The 20,984-nt window shown below is 36.1% G+C and overlaps 3 protein-coding genes across 7 annotated transcripts; 1 reads left to right on the forward strand and 2 right to left on the reverse strand.

Moving 5' to 3' along the window:
* Positions 1-1,444: 1,444 nt before the first annotated feature.
* Positions 1,445-5,693, forward strand: LOC128226731 (uncharacterized). Its single transcript, XM_052936735.1, has 3 exons — positions 1,445-1,898; positions 3,969-4,206; positions 5,159-5,693. Exons 2-3 carry the CDS (start codon positions 3,997-3,999, stop codon positions 5,276-5,278), a joined length of 330 nt encoding a protein of 109 aa, XP_052792695.1. The 5' UTR covers positions 1,445-1,898; positions 3,969-3,996; the 3' UTR covers positions 5,279-5,693.
* LOC128226730 (uncharacterized) lies at positions 5,689-14,072 on the reverse strand. Of its 5 annotated transcripts, none has more exons than XM_052936732.1 (12): positions 13,952-14,072; positions 13,595-13,694; positions 13,223-13,357; positions 12,187-12,370; positions 11,441-11,712; positions 11,085-11,320; positions 10,452-10,605; positions 8,497-9,663; positions 7,944-8,112; positions 7,360-7,637; positions 6,658-6,834; positions 5,689-6,227 (listed from the first exon to the last, which is right to left on the reverse strand). In XM_052936732.1, exons 2-12 carry the CDS (start codon positions 13,628-13,630, stop codon positions 6,003-6,005), a joined length of 3,033 nt encoding a protein of 1,010 aa, XP_052792692.1. In that variant the 5' UTR covers positions 13,631-13,694; positions 13,952-14,072; the 3' UTR covers positions 5,689-6,002. The 5 variants fall into 5 exon arrangements, with proteins under 5 accessions (XP_052792692.1, XP_052792690.1, XP_052792691.1 ...); XM_052936730.1 differs by having other exon boundaries at positions 13,118-13,357; XM_052936731.1 differs by lacking the exon at positions 13,952-14,072 and adding an exon at positions 13,859-13,929 and having other exon boundaries at positions 13,118-13,357.
* A 451-nt stretch (positions 14,073-14,523) lies between these two features.
* Positions 14,524-20,984, reverse strand: LOC128228913 (uncharacterized). The gene is made up of 10 exons (XM_052940459.1): positions 20,954-20,984; positions 20,560-20,645; positions 19,520-19,885; positions 19,073-19,308; positions 17,078-18,389; positions 16,790-16,958; positions 16,533-16,676; positions 16,215-16,345; positions 15,515-15,727; positions 14,524-14,843 (listed from the first exon to the last, which is right to left on the reverse strand). The coding sequence occupies exons 2-10, from the start codon at positions 20,590-20,592 to the stop codon at positions 14,793-14,795; spliced, it is 2,655 nt and encodes an 884-aa protein (XP_052796419.1). The 5' UTR covers positions 20,593-20,645; positions 20,954-20,984; the 3' UTR covers positions 14,524-14,792.

The following is a 20,984-nucleotide window of genomic DNA, read 5'->3' on the forward strand; positions in this document are numbered from 1 at the left end:
TTCCGCGAATTTATTTTCTGAACGAAAATGTTTAACATTCGCCTTAGTTCCATTGTCTTCAAACAGCCAGCAAATATAATGTGATATTCTACCATGATACATCCGTTTTCGCTCTAAATATATCTTGTTATTTTAAACATTGTAAAATATTTAGATTAATATAACACAATTATATTACATTTCTTTTGAACACACTTATTATTTGAAACATTGTTCCGCCAGCTTTGCTTAAATACAGCTGTATCTTGAAATAAGTTTGCGAATATTTTAATATTATGAATATACTTTATTTAATATAAATTAATGTCTAACGTTTTTGTCTGTTAACCAGGGGCGGCACCAGGGTTCGACGCCAGAGGAGCGTTATTTAGAGGTGTAACCTTTTGACTTGCGCCCCTCCCTGAGAACCGAAATTTATTTGGTTTAAAGGGGTTGGCCAGGGAGTGGGGATGGGGAACAATTTGGAGAAAATTAAACAGCTCCTCGTCCGATATGGTGCGTTGAAATAAAAAGTAAACTTGGACTATTTTAGGAGGGGGTGTGCGCAGCTGGTACCCCCCCCCGGATCCGCTAATGTTAACATTAAATATGGCAATCGGAAAGAATAAAAGTATTACACAATGCGTTTTCCGAATCTGTATCACACAGTAAAATAGTACGCATGCGCAACTATTTTTCGGCATTTCTGCAAATGCAAAAAAATCGTTTGTCGTCGAATATAATGACCTTACATTTCTTGAACAAAGCAATGTTTTGAAACATTATTATTCTTATCATATCATAGTGTATCTAAATTTTACTTGACAGTACACGTAACAAAATTTCTATCTATAGATAGGGTAACAAAATTGAGGAATTTGATTAAATGATAAAAATCACTACCTTTGTAATGAAGCCTTAAGCTCCATACTGTTGTTTGATCTAAAATATGTTTAATAACTTCAATTGGTACACTTAGTACTGTAACATCTTGTAAATTCTATGTCTTAATGACAGTTGTATATGATCTACCCCGTCAACATATTTTGTAACTTACATTGAAGAAAATGTAGTTTATTTGATGGGCAATTTGTTATCTTCTATTGCTCTTCATTTATCATGCGCTTAATCAGTCTAGCTTAGAGACACAAATGCGCATACTCCTGTACTTGGAGATATGAAAGTAGACACTAATGCTAATATTTGTTAAAGTGTTCCAAACCTAATCAAAAGCGTTATCTCATCAACCGAAAAGCACACAATAGAACATTACTTATTGATAATGGAGATAAAGCAGTAGGTTCTGTTAAAGGGTTTGACAGATTCGCCACTCAAGGAGGTATTGCTACTGCCAATAAATTTAACAAGCTCCCTGGGAATGTACGCTTTAAATACACTTTATAATCTACCGTCTTATTAACAAGCTTATATATCTTGTACCGTGCAGATTACGGGTGCGATAATTGAATAACGCGTCGGCACCCTTGTTCGATTATTAGATTTATTATACACTTTAAGAAATCAAATCAGAGCCTAAACATTGGCCTAGCTCTATTGGGGGTATCGATCTTTTTCAGAACAAGAAGAGTCTTTGATTCAAACTCATGTAGCCGCAAGAGTAAGAACACATATAACGTTTAGTATCCATTCAACTTCCAGCCAGTGTTTTGGAGCAACCGGGATAAAACAACGGATGTTTTGAAACGAAGAAAGTGTTCATTTATTTCCGAGATATTCTAGAAACCACGGAAAAGTTGAGATCATGAGCGATTAGCCCTTAGCTACTACAACTGACCAGACAATAAAACTCAAAATACTATTCGAGGAATTTAAACACTTTTGCAGATTGTGTTAATATTGTTCTAATGTTCTAAGAATCAAGGATACGTACTTATTTCCATGGAAACCCCGTGCAAAAGGTAAATGCATTAGTTTAATATATACGCTATGTATGACATAAGTATTAATTTCGAACTAATGTCATCGCCATCATCGTCATTTATAAACAAAGCAATTCAAAATACGAAAATGATTAATCGCTAAGACCATTGAATCAATTTATCTTCTTTTCCATTACTTGTTCAATTTTTACGAGTAATAAAATTCACTGTGCATTTGCTGTGAAGACGCAAGATTGAATTTAACCCGATTGAATACACCAAAGGCATACATCTATGATTTTCATTGTTAGTTTTAAAACTTTACCATTGATCCAATTACTTTAAAATATTGTATTGCAATTAGACACTCAAAGCTAGTATTTAAACTTTCACGTTCAAATAAAATGTATTGGTTTGAATTGTATAATCAATGAAAAGTCAAGTATGAATGTTCATGTTGATGTATAGACAGACTATAATACTTCACGCAAACACTAAATATTAACTTGATAGTTAAAATAAAAAGTTATTTAATGTTTTCTCCGTTTCACATGATTTTCTATTTCGTGCTGCTTGAATGATGTACTTTAAAGTTGAAACAACCAAACAGTTTGGTAAAAGTTTCAGTTAATATTTGGAAAAAACAAAAATGTGTTATTAGTCTAATATAAGTAAAAGTGAGATGACATGATTTAAAATCTTTATGATTAAGAATGAGCGGGGTAAGCGTAGCGAACTTCTTAAGTTGACACACTGTCAACGCAAAATCTGACGCAGGCCAGTGTGTATATAGCGGATGAGTGGCAGTAGCCGGACGTTTAAACACCCGCGAAAATTGAAATTCTTAATGATTAAGCCTAATATTTAATGATTGCCTATAAAAAATTTATGATTAAGTTAAGCCTAGTATTTAATAATTGCCTATCTGCTATTTTATTGGATGTAAATGTGGGTTGAATTCTACCATCCATTGTATTATTTTCTGATACCGTTTTGCTATTTGCTGTAAAAGTCCTCCGCCGTGCTGAAATATGGCTATCAGATAAGATTTACTGATTTTAAAAAGACAAAAGGCGATCAGATATTTCGCGATCAACTTTACAAGTGCTAGGCTGTCGTTACGAAGGTTATAGACAAGATCGTGTGAAATAGGCTTTGATAATTTATTCGAGCGAGCATTGCTACAATAATCGCCGCCCTGGTGCAATATCTCAATAACTGCATGTAGAATAAGAGGTAGATAATGAGTTCATGCATTAGGCTGACAATATATAGAAAATAAACTCTATATCTAACACATTGTACCGTGATATAGTGTGCGATATGCGACCGAAATATGTAATTAACCTCTATGGATTGAAAAGAAAAATAAAGACTTCCAAATAAATGCAAATCTACCATTAAGGTGGTACACACTTACTGTATCTATTGGCAGATAATCTGACAGATAATCTGCTGAATTGTTTCGTTGTGAACGTTTTTACTTCATGCATCCTTCTGTGTATCCTCAAATAACAATAATAAAATAGTTTAACTTTCATTACATGTTAAAGTAGATCTGGTAATTAGAAATACCTTAATAACTTTTGATATATATATGTTAGGTTCAATTTCAAATTAATATACTTTCAAATAACTCCTGTATGTTGTTTACTAATTAAATGGCCACTTTGGTGTGATATTATAAGTTACGGGGTTAGCAGGTGAGAGCGAAGCTCGAACCCGAATATTGATTCCTGCGCCCCGCATATCCCATATCGGATCACCTTCTAACCCCGTAACGTATATATATCACGTCGACAACCTGTTTACATGTTTAAATGTTTCATTTATTCATCGGAAGCGGAAAAGAGACGACATTTTGACGCTGATATTTGTTTGGATAAGTGTGTGATTGCGGATACCCCGACATATATTAATATATTTTAATGTATCTGTTATAGGCCATTGCTGTATTGTGACGTCATGTGTCTCCTTATGAGTGTATGTTACCTTGACCCGTGTGACTCATTAAGATCCCTATTACATTTCTGGCTACTCGATTTGTCCCTGTGGTTTCCGTTGTATTGTTGATATATATTAACTATTACCTAAACATGTACCTTCCAGGTAAACTAAGCAACGTCATACAAGTACAATGGCCGCCGTTCATTCGTCCGTACGTCCGCCGAAGAGTAAGATGCCCTGGGGAACTATTCTTAAGCCGGAGTTCGGGCTTGGGTACCAGAAAATGAATGAGTACGAGATAGAACAGACGGTGAATAGACTCTACACCATACCGACCCCGAAAGAAAGGCCGGTAACCAGAGTTGGCAAAAAGATGGAATCGTTCGAAATAGACGAAATGGTTCGTTTTAAAACTTATTAATACCTTCTTCTTTCGAGAACTCGTAGTAAATTGCAAGCATCCGTAAATAACTCGTTGGTACCCGTAAATAACTCGTAATAACTCGCACAATCTCATAAGGATCCGTGAAAGGAGACGATATTTTTATAACATTTCAAAAATCTTCCTACGATTGTCAACCGATTGATTTGTGCGTAAATAACTCGTAACAATCCGTGTTTTAAACAGCTCGCAACAACACGTAATTATCCGTAAACTGCTCGCAAGAATCCGTAAATGAATTGAATTTTTTTTTGCGATATGTTACGATTGATTTGTTAACGGACTAACTATTCGTTACAACACGTTAACAGGTCGCAACTAACTCGTAAAAGCTTCGATGAAAAATAAAATTGCGTAATATACTCATAATATAATTGTTACAATCCGTTAAAAGCTCGTAAAATGCTAGTCAGTTGCTCGTAGTTATCCGTGACAACTTCTTAAAATCGTAGAATTCTGTCGTATATATATCGTAGCTAGTAACAATCCGTAATAAACCGTAAATAGCTCGTAACACAAGAAATAAATTGCTCGTAAAAGTGGCCAAATCGTAAGGACCCGTGAATTTGTGCGATTCGTAAGGACTCACACGAAAAATCCGTGTATTCGAAAGGGGCAATATACTAATTATGATGTTGTTTTTTCATGTAAAATCCTATCCACGATCTCGAAAGAAATATATGTGTTATATCATGAATATGTCTTGGAAGCAAAAATCATATTAAAAGGATAAGATCTGTTAAACCAATGGAGAAAAATACTTGACACGTGATTACCCTAGACAAACAAATGTACGGGTTATTTGATTAAATATAATCTTTTGTAAACAAAGAAGGAATTGTACGTCTACATACTGATTAAGCAACGTATATAGTTTGCATGATCACTTCTTTCTATAACTTCTTTTCAGCTTCAACGTTTGACAACAGTAAAGAAGGAGAAGATTCCTGACCACGACAGACGTGTGACGTCATCACCGTACCAACCAATGGGAGTTGTCAGCTCATACGCATGGCAGGGATACAACTGATCATAGTCATTTTTTAAAGTTAATCGATTTTCGTCCCATAAGTAAAACACATGCTTTATGGTCATAGGTTTCAATAATACCAAAGTAGTGTACTTATCAAGTCCATGAATAGTGCACTGAACATATAACCCGCTTTCATGACAGGAAGAACGCGGACAAGAGAACATAAAGAAACCAATTATTTATTTTTAAATATAAAGATATTGTCTCATCTATGCTACATACTTACTCATCTCGTGTCGTGCTTATGTGTTATTATTTTGCTTTCTGCCCGATGTTTGTTGTGTAACTAAGAGTTTATTTTAGGTGTTTGTGTGTTCTCGAATATGTTAATAGTTTTTTATGGTGTGAAATATTTGTCAACACCATATACATGTATATGCCTTATGAAAATAAAACAAAATTATAAAAATTATTCCATCATGTATTTATGCCCACATGTAAACGCATATATACAATAATATGACACATTTTGAAAAGTTGCAACTATGATTCAAACATCATTGTTTAATTATGTATGTCAAATACTTATATTAAAACTATATGACTGATTCCGTATAATAAATATTCATTTATTCTATACAAGTTTAACACTGTTAAATGACCGACATTAATCCAAGGAATACATCTAGCTAGTCATTATAGTTCGCTGTCAGCTTATTGCACGTTGCACCTTTGGTAAATAAGTTCCCTGACATATTTCTACATCACAGCTATAAACCAGTCATAGGTCTTCCTCCGTTATAATCTGCACCTTCTTGGTCGTCTGCAAGTGTTTGTCGTCGTTAGCGGGTGTTTTGTGTAATTGGTTTGCATCCTTTGCAAGCGTAAGATGAACCTGATTTTCCTCTTTCTCCTTCCGCAGGGCCGCATCCTCACTGAGTTTCTTAGCAGCGTCCTCGTCTATCGTAAAGTCCATGTCCTCCAGTACACCGATCACCTTCTGAGTCTGAAAATAATAAGAAATGTACATTTTGACAGCCTTTCGAGCTTTGGTATAATTTGTAACATCTTCATGCCAAATTTCGTCGCCTTGGCGATCAAGCGGCAGAAGGCGCACACTGTTGCAATATGAAAAGTCGTAAACGCTAAATATGATATTACATCATGCATAAATTGCCTCCAATCGTTTTACAATTACATGTTTTCGCTTTTTTGTTATGCGAATATTCTGGATGGTTCAGCTGGAAGGAGTTGAACACAAACTTTGTTAACAAACTAAACAGAAACTACAACAGCAGATCCATGTACTCCTCGCTGTTGGAATAAACAACATGCCCTCAATAACATAAATACTTGCAGTAACCACGTCTATAAGATATCGTGTCTTTAGGTGATTTTTCGCACAGAACGATTCGGTAAGGTCGAAAAGGTCTCACCCAAATATAGAATTTGGAGGCAGCAGCACTGACACGCTTCACCCGTTCGTAGTCATATTCTGCTAAGAGCGTAAGAATCTTGGTACGAGTGTTCTTCGAAGGGAACAGTTCAGCTATCAAGTACATCTTTTTGTACACATGGTCGTTACTAAGATGTTTGACGATGTAATCCCAACTCTGAAAAATAATCAATTCAATTAACAGCTTAAACTTTAAAATAGGTTATTTTGACTAACAAATTTAATTAGCGTGATCATGTCCACGCAACTACCAGGCCCCAATTTCTCGAAACTTCTTAAGTCCATTATAACAGGATTAAGCTAAACTCATTATTTTTGTTTTTCAATAATTTGTAAAATCAAATCTTCTCTTAGACTTTTAATATTTTAGATAGGACTGATCTACATGTTGATTACATAAGACCATTTTTCATTTATCAAAATTCAATTTAAGTATGTATTTTGGCTAACTGAAATAAGAAACTTAAGCCTGTTAAGCTTAAGAAGTTTCGAGAAACTGAGGCCAGACTCTTAGGACATTCAGTAGGTAATAATATGTGGTTTAATAATGGCTAACGTCTTCAGACGCATTTGACAGTACTCATATGTACTTAAGCATTCACATTCCTCAAATCTGATACTTTGTATTTAAACAATATGAAAATTATAGAATACGGAGTGTTTTTTTAATAAACTAGTTCACCTCGATCGCTCGATCAGGTTCTTCCAGAAGTAGAAACAGAGCACCCATCGTAATATGCACTTCCGGTTGAGGATCATGCACATATATCAACTCATCTCCCGCGTGACGAAGCTCGGGAACATACTTTGGGAATTGTAGCAGAAGTTTGAGTTGCTTGCGTACAGCGAACAATCGCCGAGTCTCCACTATCAACGCACCCTTGTCGCGGTATCGGGACGTTTTCATCAACGTTTCGTTGCAGACTCTGTAGTTTCGTCGGTGTATTGCGTCAAATATTTCTATGAACATCAAAACACGCTAATGAAGGTACAAGTGACAAAAAGCATTATCCAAAGTTTTGTAAATGTGCATGATACCTAATTAATTTGAGGGAACGAACTCTGTAATTTATGTTTTATAATAAAAAAATATATAATGAATTTAGAAAAACAAACATGTAAATATATCAATAGTTAAAAGTATCGACAGCTGGTATGTATCAATTGAACTAATGTATATTATTAAGTTATATCTACTGCAATAGTATTTGTTCGAGCTTAATATTTCTCCTCGCCAAGTTCTACCCCCATCCCCAAAGCAGTTACCTTTTCTCAAAGACAAGAACGCAGCTCTGTTTCGCCCTGCTGCCAGCTCGTCGTCGTGCCTGTGTATTTTCACCCTGTGACACTTTTCTAGAGCATTGTAAACCGCTGTCGGATTTTTTCCTTGCATAGTAGTCTGTAACTCGGCTCGGGCAAGCTTTTGATGGACATTCTGAAATTAAAGTATATACACGTTATGGAAATTGAATATCTATGTAGAATTAGAACACGTCGAATGACAATCTACGCCCGCCGATTGCCCTTCGGGACAATATGGCTTTTAGACAACAAAAGGCTAAGTATATGTGGTGTTCATACGTCTGTGTCTCTGGTTCATTACCATGTTTGCCCTTGCCTTGTGCCTCTTAACATTTTGGACGACTTTGTTTGACCCTGTAGTTTTCATTGTATTATGAACAAATCATATCTCTACTCACTGTATTGAAAATGTGTCCGTTGTAATCAAAGTATTTAAACTGTTTAACATATAAGTAAATACAAGTATAACCCTCGTTAAATATATCAAAATTATTTGTTCCAAGTAATTATAATTTACCTCTCTTAGAGAATCGTCTACAGTTCTCAGCATGTAAACACACACTTTGACAGGTTCTCCAAAAATCTTTGTCTGGCCATCTTCATCTATAGTATATGGAACTGCACTTATCACCAAAGCAAATTCCCCTGGATGCGGTATCTGTATATTTAATACCAGCTGCCTCCTCCTAGTGTCCCTATAGCACTCTGCAAAATCGGAATAGTCTTGTTTCTCAGGCGAGACATTGCTTTTCTTTGCTGATTGATGCTTCTTCTTTAGCAGTAACTGCCCCGTTGCATCTAGCGGTGTGACCTCCCTACTGTTATCATCTGGTAGGAAACCGTGAACCTCTGTTATATAGTCTATCATTTTTGATTTGTCAACATGCAAGTGAAACAAGAATTGCTTTTGTTTGTACATTGGAGGTCTATCCAAAGGGGTCGGATTGTGCGGATCCGGAGCAATAACTTGCTGATACACCTTCACTATACCCGTTGGTTTCGACGGAAGCACAAGTCCGTTGTCAAAACATTCTGGTCCCGGACCCCACATAAGTGGTTCCGCGAAGTACGGCGTAAATTTGAAGTTCCTCATTCGTTCGTTGCATATGAGTTTAAATTGGCAGAGTCGAAGACGATGTGATTTATGATAACCACCGCTGATTTCCAGTCTGAAAGCACCTTCAATGGGAAATCGTATTTCAAAATAAAAGAACTCATTATGTCTGCTTTGTATCATCATCCTTGGAAGATCAGGGAGAATGCATTTAGCGTTTGAAAAAGGTGTTTCTAATAAAAACAACTCAGCCGATAATGTTAATCTATGGGCATTGTTGAAATCCGCAGCTATCCAAATTTTAACTTTCCCCAGCACAGACTCAAGAACACATGATCGTTCAGATACTAATCGTAGTCCGTATCTAAAAAAGGCTGGGGACAGTATTGGTAGTGCATAAAACTCCTCTCTTGTTTGAACCGTATGTTGTGGTCTAAGCAATTGCCAACGGGGCTCTTCCGGCCAGTTTGAATGAACAAACACTTCCGGGGTAGGCATGAAATAGTCTTCATTTATAAATGTCTTCAACACTGTCTTTAACTGTTGTACAATTTCAGAGCGCTTTCGACCACTTTGTTCTTCTTCTCGTCGTATCAAGTCATCGAATGACCATCCAAGACCATCAAGTCGCTGAAGTCAATAATTATAAGTTGGGTGATTTTTTATTACACCACTGTCTTTGACTAAAATATAATGTTAAATTTAAAGAGAAATATGTACACCCCAACTTCTATTCCTTAATGAACGGCCTTTCGGCAATTGCAAATATATTTTCAAGAACGCAACATCTTCGGTTATGTTCGGATCGCGAATCATCGTGGTTTAATATTTATTGAAAATTGTATATCTATAACTGTTATTGTTTGTGTCAGCAGGCTACGATTTTTTAATCAACAGGTTGAAAAGTGTTCATAATTTGTTAAATGTATTGCTGTCATCAGCGTTTCAATTACACGTTAAAAAGTGACGTCATATGATAAACTGTTTCCGGTTATGGTCGGGTCACTCAATTTGCTGGATGAGTGAGAAAGAATTACTGTAAGGTTTTCTGATATGAAATTAAGATATTTTTAACAACTCAGGAAAGAAATAATGAAATATTAGTGTATTTGGACACCACACACTTAAACCAGTACAACTGCATTTCATACCCAGATAATGACACCATTCTCGCAATTTATTCCTTAAATAATATTATTTTACTCGGTTGACATAGAATTTTTTTTTTAAAATCAAATAAGGTAGAATAGAATAATTATAACGCGAACCCGTTTGTGTAGTTCAGGGCAGTCGAAGCGTTCATTCCAATGCTATTTTATGCTTTGAACTTCAAGATATACCTGAAGATTGCAATGAAAACCAATTCTATAATATAAACCGGAAATTCATTTTCTCCTTAACTGGTACATTGAACTTACCTTGCAAATCCAGTATGGATGGACAATCTGCCAGTCTGCCTCTACATTGACGGCGACCCAGGAATCCGGTGCCACCTGGGACCGAATGTCCACCATATCCATATCGCTCTCTTTCGCGATTCCGTCGATTAACACTGCCTGAAGACCCGCTTCCCTGACAGTGGACATAGGAGATCAACAGAATTATGGACAATACTCACGTCCTTGTTTACGAACGGTCTCAAGTCTGGGTCTGGTTTAAAAATATCTGCGATGTTTGAAAATGGTATGATATTCAGCAAATTTTACATCAATGCTCTGCGTGAATGAACAATGTCAGTTTTAAGTCTGAGTCAGAACGCAGATTTCAGACTGTTCGTAAACATTGAGCGAAGGATTCGGCAATTATGCACAAACAAGTAATAATCATTCATTAAATATATGCTTTATGTAATTTAAATATGCGAAATATGGTCAAATCGTTTATTAGGAAATACCTTTTTCGGTCTCAATTCACAAATACAACCGTAGATTAAGTTAAGCTTTGTGTTTTCAAATGCCTTTAATTGCAGTCGGCCGATGCATTACACATACATATGAAACACACATGGATAACAATTTATGATATTTAAATGCGTTGAACTAACATGGTACCTGCAAAGAACTACATATGCTTCCGAGTACGATATATTTCCTTGAGCGAGCAACTTAATGAGGCCTTTTGGTGTTGAAATAGTTGGATGTACTAGAAGGGCGCTCTTGATGTTCTGGTAGGCAAGCCAGACGATAGCCGCCCTAGCCATCATGATGTCAGATAGCGGATGGAACCGTATTGGCTGCCGTAAGAAGTCCACCAACGCTGAAAACGTCTTCGAATGTTCGGGTGTCGTCTGCAAGAAAAGGGAAATTACATTTTCGAATTTTTTTTTTTTGAAATCGAATTCTAAAGTATTCTACTTCAGCGGTCTTCAGTATTAATTTAAACTCTTGATAAAATTGTTTCCACAAACCTTTCGAACATGATTGTCTATCACAGCGAAATTCAAAGAGCCTTTTCTCGGATGATGACGACGTGGTATACCATGTATGGATACGGCGTCAACCGATACAGCAGATCCGCCTCTACGAACAAAATTGCGGGTTCGTTCTTGATGCATGAATGACACTTTCCGACCTGACGGCGAAATGAGAGGACGAGAAGAGAGCGGACCAGACACAAAAGGGGAGTTAATCAAAACTGACCGCGGTGTTATTGAAGTTCCCGGAGTTGCGTAGCTTGAAGCTTAAAGAGATCAAAAACTCGCCTGTTTAAGATAATATTTTTACGAATATAATTTTTTTTAATCAGATAGTGATATTTTAATAGGAGTTCAAAATAATCCTTTTCATACATCTGTGTTTCTAAAACATAAGTGAACAATAAAATAAATAGATTTGATTCAATATCATTTATGTTTTGAATTACTTTACTGCAATAATAAGGAACAACAAAGAAAATTTTGGTTGTCCGGTTAGCGCAGTTGTTAACGCACTCGCGTCTCACTCAGGCGACCTGGATTCAATTTCCTGCCTCTATGAATGTGAGTTTGGTATGTGGTCACGAAGACGGACTAGTGAGCTTCCTCCGGATATTCTGGTTTCCAACCACACTTTTGCGTAGCATCGTGCCAACGAGAGTAATTAATAATTCTTTTTTGTAACTTGTTTCACAATCTTTGTAAAATGAATAAGTTTAAGGTAAAGAAAACAGACTTACGGAACGAGCTGACCGTCCTGTCCTCGTCATACTGCTGCATATCCTCCTCGACCTCTGTCCAATCAAATTCGTCCTTCTCCACGTCATCTTCGTACCAGGGTATCGGGGGACGGATGTCATCGATCGTAAGCTCCTGGGGTGCCGGGGGCCGATAGCCAGGCAGGGCGGGAGGTACCTCATTCGGCTGATGTATAATTTAAACGCATCAATTAACAAAGTACAGCTGGTGATTGTATCCAAATTAATAAAATGTATATCTCTAACAGTTAAGCCATTTTGTAAACTTATGACATTTACATGATAAGAATGGTTGGGTGTTTAATTTATCATTGTAACCATTATCTATAATAATCAAAGAAACTTTCAATAGGCATTTAGAATAACCTTTTCATTTTAATACATGTAAGTTATTATATCAGATATGCTCATCATTGCACTTAAACTGCACGAACAGTGGAATAATTTAATAATTAAAATTCGTACATAAAGTTGACATCTATTGGTACTTTTCATTTACAAAATTTCGTGGGTGAGTTAGATAACAGAAAAGTTTACATTTGTTTGTATATACAGATTAGTAAGAAGATATTATGTAGGTTGATTTATAATTATTAGTGAAAGTCATTGGTGGACACAGCAGGTTGATATTCAACGTGAGTATGAATTAAAATAGTTGGGTGACACAGTGGGTTTATACACAGCGTGAGTATGAGTTAGAAAGTTGGGGAACACAGTTGGTTGATATACAGCGTGGGTATAAGTTAGATTCGTTGGGGATACAGCAGGTTGATATACAATGCACAGCGTGAGTGTGAGTTAGAAAGTTGAGGAACACAGTAGGTTGATATACAGCGTTGGTTTGAGTTAGAGTCGTTGGTGGACACAGTCTTAGGAAAATGGCAAATCTACGGGGAACTTTATCTAATCAAACCTCATCCTTTCCCTGATTGTTTAATGCTACATTGTCATACGGTTCTACGTCCTTATCTAGAGACAATACTAATGGAGGAACTACGGAATCTTCATTATTTTTTACATTTTCTTCATTATTTGTTTCTGCTTTTACACTCGTTTCAGCATCAGAGTGGTCATCTGATTCTTCCACAATCACATCTAATGCGGTATTTGTGATCGGTTCTGTGTTTTTGATGGCGATGGACTGCTGTTCTACCTTGGTAGTGTAAAGTGTGCACGTGCCAAATTGGAAAATTACAATAAAACGGTTGACATAAAAAGTTACAGATAGGGCTATTAAAGTAAATGATACCGAAATATGTTTCTTATAATATGAGATAAAAACATCGACTTAATTAACGCATATTCGTCTTTTGTAACATTTTTAAGTTCATTTTTTCCGTTGTAGATAAAATATTATTATAGCAACTATTCCATTTATAGCTTCACTTACGTTTATTTTCTTGGCTTTCACTTGATTGCTCCCCATTCTCGGTTAGTCATCGTTGGTGCTACAATTCTTGCATTATATTTGCCCTGTTTCTTCTTCAGATCTGTGAAAAAAGAAACGAGGTCTTGTTTGGCAAAAAAAAAAAACTAATTCGAGTTAATATTCTTATTAAATAGGTGTAAATTATGATTTCTACAGTCTCGTAAACAAATAATAAATAAAATTATTTTATGTTTTATAGTAAACAAAAGCAGTTCTAATACTCACTTATCCTGTTTAATGCCTGACATAGTTAATTTTAAATGGAACTTTACTATACTGATATATTCTTATCAATAAACAGACACACTGTTTACTAACCTTTAAACATTCCCGGTAAATTCCATAGTAACGACAAACGATCACTCAATGACAGTTTAAATGTCTATGTTTAAAATGTATTTCGATACGTTATTCGGTGTACAAATATTCCAAATCGTTCTTATCATATCTTTTAAAATCAATCTTTTAACTATGTTAACTTGATACCCTTCTCTTACTATCAGTTGATTTTTCAATGACTTTAATGAAAAGAGTAAAACCAAAACACGAGCTGAACAATGAACTATAAAGTAACAATATTGTGGTAATATCTTTTGAAACAACTTAAGTTTAAACGCTTATAGGTAGTATTCATATTCAATATAATTGGGTCGTATTGGTTAAACAAAGCGAAGGAAGTGTAAATCCATAACGATTAACGATATACTAAGAGAAAATAAAAGTACAACTTTAGACTAATTCATTCCAAGTATAGACCATTATGCTCTTTAAATGAATTTAACGGAATAAATATTATTTATAAATACAACATTTTTCTAGCAAAGTATTTGTTCCTTAATATGTTTACTAAATTTTAGAAGTTATATAGATAAGAACTGAGAATTAATGTATTCGCTATAAAATACATTACTCAATACCATAAACAACAAAACAATCAAATTCATATCAAACATTAATGTCAATTAAATATGATTTATTGCATATTAATGGGAAAACATGGAATTCCAACATTAATTTGGTTTGTTGAATGTCTGTTATTCTTTTCTTAAAGTGGCGAGTATGTTCTTTAAGTTGCTTTCAGACTATTGAAATTATCACAGATATGTCTATAAACAATGAAGATTATTTTGCAATAATTTCATTATTTTTATTTCTCCTTCTAAGCCGAATTGCGAAATGCGTCCCTGGCTTTTATGAGCATGGCATCAATCTAAAATAGAAAAAACAACAACACATAATAATATTAAAAACAATGTAACAGCAGACAATATTATAACATAAATCATAATATCAATACTTTCTAGTATAGTCATCCCTCGGGGGCTTAGAAGTCATTCAACTTTCTTGAAAATAGCAGAGAAAAACTACAACCTCGACATATACAGATTTTATGTCACACACACATATGTTTTTCTTCAAAAGTCGACTTAGACGTTAAAGAAACAAGGAAAATCTATCATAGTTGTAATGTTCTGATTACAACAACAAAAACACCAACAAAAACACCACCGTCATCAACTAATTATATCGTATTTATGCAACAAATCTTATGAATAGGAAATAAGATGTACTGAAATGGCATACAAATTATAACATATTTGAAGAAAAAAGTACAACTACTAAAGCATCTACTAAATAACCAACAGCCAATTGTATAAGACTGGTTATCGATTAGGTTTGGTTAGGTTTAGTCAAAATGTTTATTGATTGGTCAGCATTGATGCAAACCAGTATTTACAATTTATTCATTAAAATAGGCAAACTAGCCTACGGACAACATATCCAAGTTTTAAACAACTGTCTACAGAAGTTTAACACAAATCACGTCGTACCCCGTAATAAAACATTCACGTAACAAAAGAGAACACTTGACGTACTAACCAACTTGTACATGGTAGCGGCTGCCTGGCTGACGTGGTTGACCTGCTCATATGAGTACGTGTGGACCACGATATTGACACGGTCAAGCAGTTCGAGATCCATGTTGGCCCAGGGAAAGTTCCGGTCGCTCATGTATTCTATGCGTTTGATCAGTGTCAGCTGGTTTAACCGATCTTTGGACAAGGTCATTTGTGATTGGATATATTTCCAATCCTGAAATAAATGATAAGTTCATATTTTAGATGACGTAACAAGAATTAAGAATAGATTGTTTAATGTGATTGTCATTGCCGCTTTGATATAAAAGGCCTAGTTTAAGGAATGTTTGGCATGATAATCCGCTGCTGTGTATTTTCTTCTAATTGCACTGGTGTCACAGTAGGGGCCAATTTCCTGTGTATTCTTTTAATGGCCCAGGGCCATTTAGGGTCCATTTCTAAAATAAAACCTCCGAAACTGCACAGCAGGATACTCAGATCGAAGATCTGATAAGAGGGGTCAAGGCAAGTAGATTTAGATCAATACACAGAGGTTGTATACTGTTAACATACTTTTTTTGGGGGGGGGGAGGGAGGGGGTCACTTATAAAAGGCTTATACGAGGCCTTTCACAGTACAATAATAAAGTATATATACTCTTTTTGACTTAAACAAATCGTTTCTTTTGTGGATTTAATTACATGTACAAACATATCCATTACCTTAACATTTCCCTTATATCCCAATAGTAGAAGCAGGGCAATCATGGTGTTATGGACAGGCGGCGTCGGTTTAGTCAACTTGTACAATTCTTCATTAGCTTCCCGTATCCCAGGTAGTTCTTTTGTGTAACCTAGGAAAATATGTGTATGGGTATTTACAAAAGCTGATTTAAAGAAAGAAATAATCTTCACCGATATCACATAACTAAGACTGGATTCATTTTTAACAGTAAATAAAGCATTCATATACTTTATGGTGCTGTCTTGTACTCATTATCATCGTGAATTGAAGTAGGCCTCGATATTTGAACATAATACCTTGTAATCCCAGGAGTTCAGAACGGAAGTTGAGCAGTTTTTCCACCTCAACAACAAGCGCTTCTCTGTACCGGTAATTGACAATTTTTCTGAGGGTCTCAGTAACAATCAACGCATTGCGTCTTTTCACAGAATCCATAATCTCTGAAATAATGATATTTCAATATTGTAGCTTCGAAATGTAATGTTTTAGACATTGTATGCTCTTGCATATTGAAAAAGAACTCCATATAGTCTTTACTTATAATATATTTAACCTTGCTTCAATCGTAAATATTCTAGTTTTGCTTCTGCAGCGGCTATTTCGTCGTCCGTCGGGGAAAGTTTCATTCTGAAGCATTTGTCTACAGCAAGTTGTATTCGATTAATTTCGTCTGTCTTCATGGCTTCTTGAAGTGATGTTTTCACAAGTTTGATCTCGGTCCGCTTGAAGAATTAATAAAAAAAATTGTTTAACTCGAAAAGGATATACAAAGTTTTAAGAACAGGATTTTAGCTGAATACATAATCAATTGTTTAGAAGAATTTATAAATGGTTTTATTACCTCTCTAAATAAAACGTTGTTTCCACTGAGCAGATAATAGCAAACCACTCTTGTTGAACCTTTCTTAGGGATTCTTAGGTTGTTTTTGACGTCCATTTCAGTGGCTGAGATTTCAACAACGCACTCCCCTCCATCTAAACGACCAAGTATCTGTAACGTCAACTGTCGTGTTGAAGCATCTTTCGTAATCTGAATGCGTACTGGATATTCGTCCGATTTTGTTTCATCGCTTGATTCCGGGTTGTTTGCGTTTCGTTTAATGTTTGGTTTGATGTCTCCATTTGAAGAGATGTGGTCGTCGATATTTCCTTCATGAACATATATCGACGGAATAATTTCTGCTGAATAATCGTATTTTCTGTAAACCGCTCTGCTAATTTGAAACGTGATGGTTGTGAGTTGGTAGTAAACTGAGGCATTGCGCGTTATGCCAGAGATGAGTTTCGGGGGTATCACCAATACGCCGCTGGGTTTAGAGGCAAGAAGTAACCCCGCTTGCTCTGACTTCGGTCCAGGGCCCCAGCACTCCGCACCTGGCTCAACCGGAGTGAAGAACCATTCTCTTGGTGTATCCATTGAAATGAGCTTGAATCTACACAGGTTTGATAGTTCGTTCCCAAACCCTCCAGTTAAGACAAGTTTGTATGCTCCTGGTGTGGGTAATCTAATTTCAAACACAAATGTGTCGTTACTTCGGTAATTTAAAACTAGTCTATTCAGCACTTTCTTGTGAACTAACTTGCCCTGAGGTTTTAAGTCCTGGTCATCAGTATCGGCCTCAATATCAAAATCAATATTGAGGCGATGTGCATGTCCCTTGGGAGCATTTATGATAATCAAGACGATGCCATCGAATGCCTTTTGAACACAATATGGTTCACTGATCAGTTTGAGGCCATATGTAAAAAATGCAGGAGAAATGTAAGCTAGCATGCCAAACTCCTCTAACGATTTCAGAGTTCTCTCCTTTGGTATTAAATGCCACTCCTGTTCCTTTGCATAACATCTGTATATAAACACATCAGGACGTGGCATGAAAAATTCTTCGTTAATCTCAAGGTGGTGTTTGTCTGACTTTTTCTTGGCAGCAGCTTTCCGCGCAAGAAACGGGTCATTTTCTATCTGAACGAATCCATCTCGCACGGGGCCGTACATTCCTCTGCAGAACCAGAGCGGGTGTATAAGCTGCCAGCTGCCGTCCACATACACGGCACACCAGGTGTCATGGGCGCCGTGATCCACGATGTCTCCGGGCTCGTATTTTCCAGCCTTCACATAACCCAGAATAATCACCGTGGGAATTTCTGCACCCCTGTCACAAAAATTGAATATTTATAAATAGTCTGAAAACATAATTTCCTTGTTCAGTGAAAGGAATTTGTATCATTATAGAATGTGGACAAATGTAACGTATGTGTATACGAATTCACCTTTAATATTTTTCGGAAAAAAGAGTTCTTAGATGACCAATTATTGTACTGAAGGATACAATTCGTCGAATGTTTGGTTGTTACACATTTGTTTTAAAGCAAAGCAAAAGGAATATTTTCATAATTGGCATCAGATTTGGTTAAGTGAAATAAAGTTAATGATTCACACGATTTTGCAGGTCACAAAACAAAACAAAACAAAACAAACACTACAAAGGTGTCAGCCCTTGCCTATTGGCTGCATTATTGCTTGACCCAACCGCACCACCCGTGCAGTTTAAAGAGAAATTGAGAAGCCAAAAAAGGGAAATTAATCCCCATTGTTCCACGAAGTGTTAAGCCACAGATAATAATAAAGTCTACTAACGGATGACTGTGTAAAAACATGCATGAGGCAGCCTAGAAAAGGATTGGTTTGCAAGATAAATGAGAACGGCCTAGGCTCTGAGCGCGTCACCTTGGTTCGTTTTCGATGTGTCACCCCAAAAGGAGGCTCAGAGACTTGACTAATGCTTTCATCCTACCCGAAGGTTATCAGAGCCGTTGTTAAAATTTTACAACTTACCTGCATATCAATGTAAATGCTTCGGTAAAAGATAGTGTCTCATTTCGAAGGTTTTGTAGAATACCGTCAGGAGTTTCAAGAGAAGCCTCCTTATATTTTGTCTTTTTAACATTCTGTCCAGCAAACCAGACGATAAGTGCTCTCACTAAGTAAGTGTTGGGAAACGTGTCCTGGTATATCGGTTGTGACAAAAATGATATCAGGTCACTGAAACTTTGGTTGTGTTTTGCAGTAGCCTAAGTTGGATAAAATAATATATTTAAAAAGTCAGTTAATCTTTGTTATATTAATAAATATTTAAAAAAAAGATACATTTTTAAGAATATTAATTGTAAACATGTTTGATTCGTATTTTATTAATATTTATTATAAAGATTACTGTACAGTAAATTGAACAAAATTGTATATTTACTCCTAAATACAATCATTAAATTCAAGTATCCTCACCGTTCGTGCGTGTTTATCAACAATGTTAAAGGATAGAACAGTCTTCTTTCCTTCCGTCCTAGCTCTCATAGATTTCTTATATCCTGAGTTGATTTTCGACCGTGCTGCCACTCGAGAAGGAGGTCGTATCTCGTCGTAATCGCTCTTTTGAATGACATCACTAGCGCCTTTCTTGTGTATATCATTATCTCCATCTATTCCATCTTCTAGTTCAGCGTCCAGGATGTGTTCCAGTGCCTCCCAGTCGACGTTCAGACTGCCCTGGTCTATTATCTCAGGCGCTGTCACTAAAGGGCGAAGGTCGGGAAGCAGCCATTTTGGTGGAGCAGGTGGAGGATACTTACCCTTGGTTCGTGGAACTCGAACCTAGTACATGTTAAATAAACAATTGAAAATGTTTTATCGCGTCAAGAATCAAAGATCGGTGTTAGATTGAGCAACCAGTTAACAAGCGGATCCGGGTGGGGGGCATCCGGTGTGCATCAATTCGGACTAGCAATTGTTAAAATTTTCTTTGAGGGAGAAACACAGAACCCCATGCCAACACTTTAAACCAAAGTGATCTCGGGTCGGAGGGACGGGCGCAAGTGAAAATGTTGCGCCCCTAAGTTACGCCCCCTCTAACGTAAAATCCTGGATCCGTCCATGTAGTTAACCCCCGGTCTCGACGACCAGTCCAATACGGTAAACCCAACACTTATTTATATATAAAGCCATTTTAATGCCCATGCCTTCTATGTTTATTGCAGTGTGGGGTTGTGCGTTTCTCGTTTGATGTTTGCTTATTGAACTCGGCCACCTAGTTTCCATTGTATTGCTTTAAAATATTTTAAAATTAAACATTTCAAATGATACTCGTTTCAAGACACAAAACAATTTAAGTAGGTCCATTATTCGCATTAACTAGGATATTCAATATATACAAATAACGTGACTGTGTATTATTTGACACCGCTTTTTACCGCACATGATTTCAAATATGATCGTATTGTACAGTAAATACTTAAACCCTTTACATCAAGAAGAAAAAGCAAACATACGGGATCAATATACTTCGTGCTTCCACTTCCCATAATCAAGCCAATTCTGCACAACGTATCATCGTTTCTTTAAAAAAGAGTAAAAGCTGGAACGGAAAAAAATGATTTCATGATAATGCGACGCTATTTAACTAAGCCCCAGATAATTATCTTACTCGATCTAAGCTGATCCTACTCGTAAAATGAGACTCTCTAAATGTCTTATTGTCGTTATTTTTATACATAGTTGGGTTAATTGAACTTAAGCAAGTGTAAAATGATCACATTGTTAAGAAATGAATTAAGGCGCTTGTTGTCATTTGTGCCGTTTATACAGATTAAAGATGAAACCGGCTCCTATTTCATTAACATGCATACAAATTCATGTCTTAATACGAAACAGTAAAAAACATACCTTGTGTATTCCAACCAAATGTCAATCATTC

The sequence above is a fragment of the Mya arenaria genome, chromosome 3, assembly GCF_026914265.1.
Source record: "Mya arenaria isolate MELC-2E11 chromosome 3, ASM2691426v1".
In the NCBI taxonomy this organism is placed as follows: Eukaryota; Metazoa; Mollusca; class Bivalvia; order Myida; family Myidae; genus Mya; species Mya arenaria.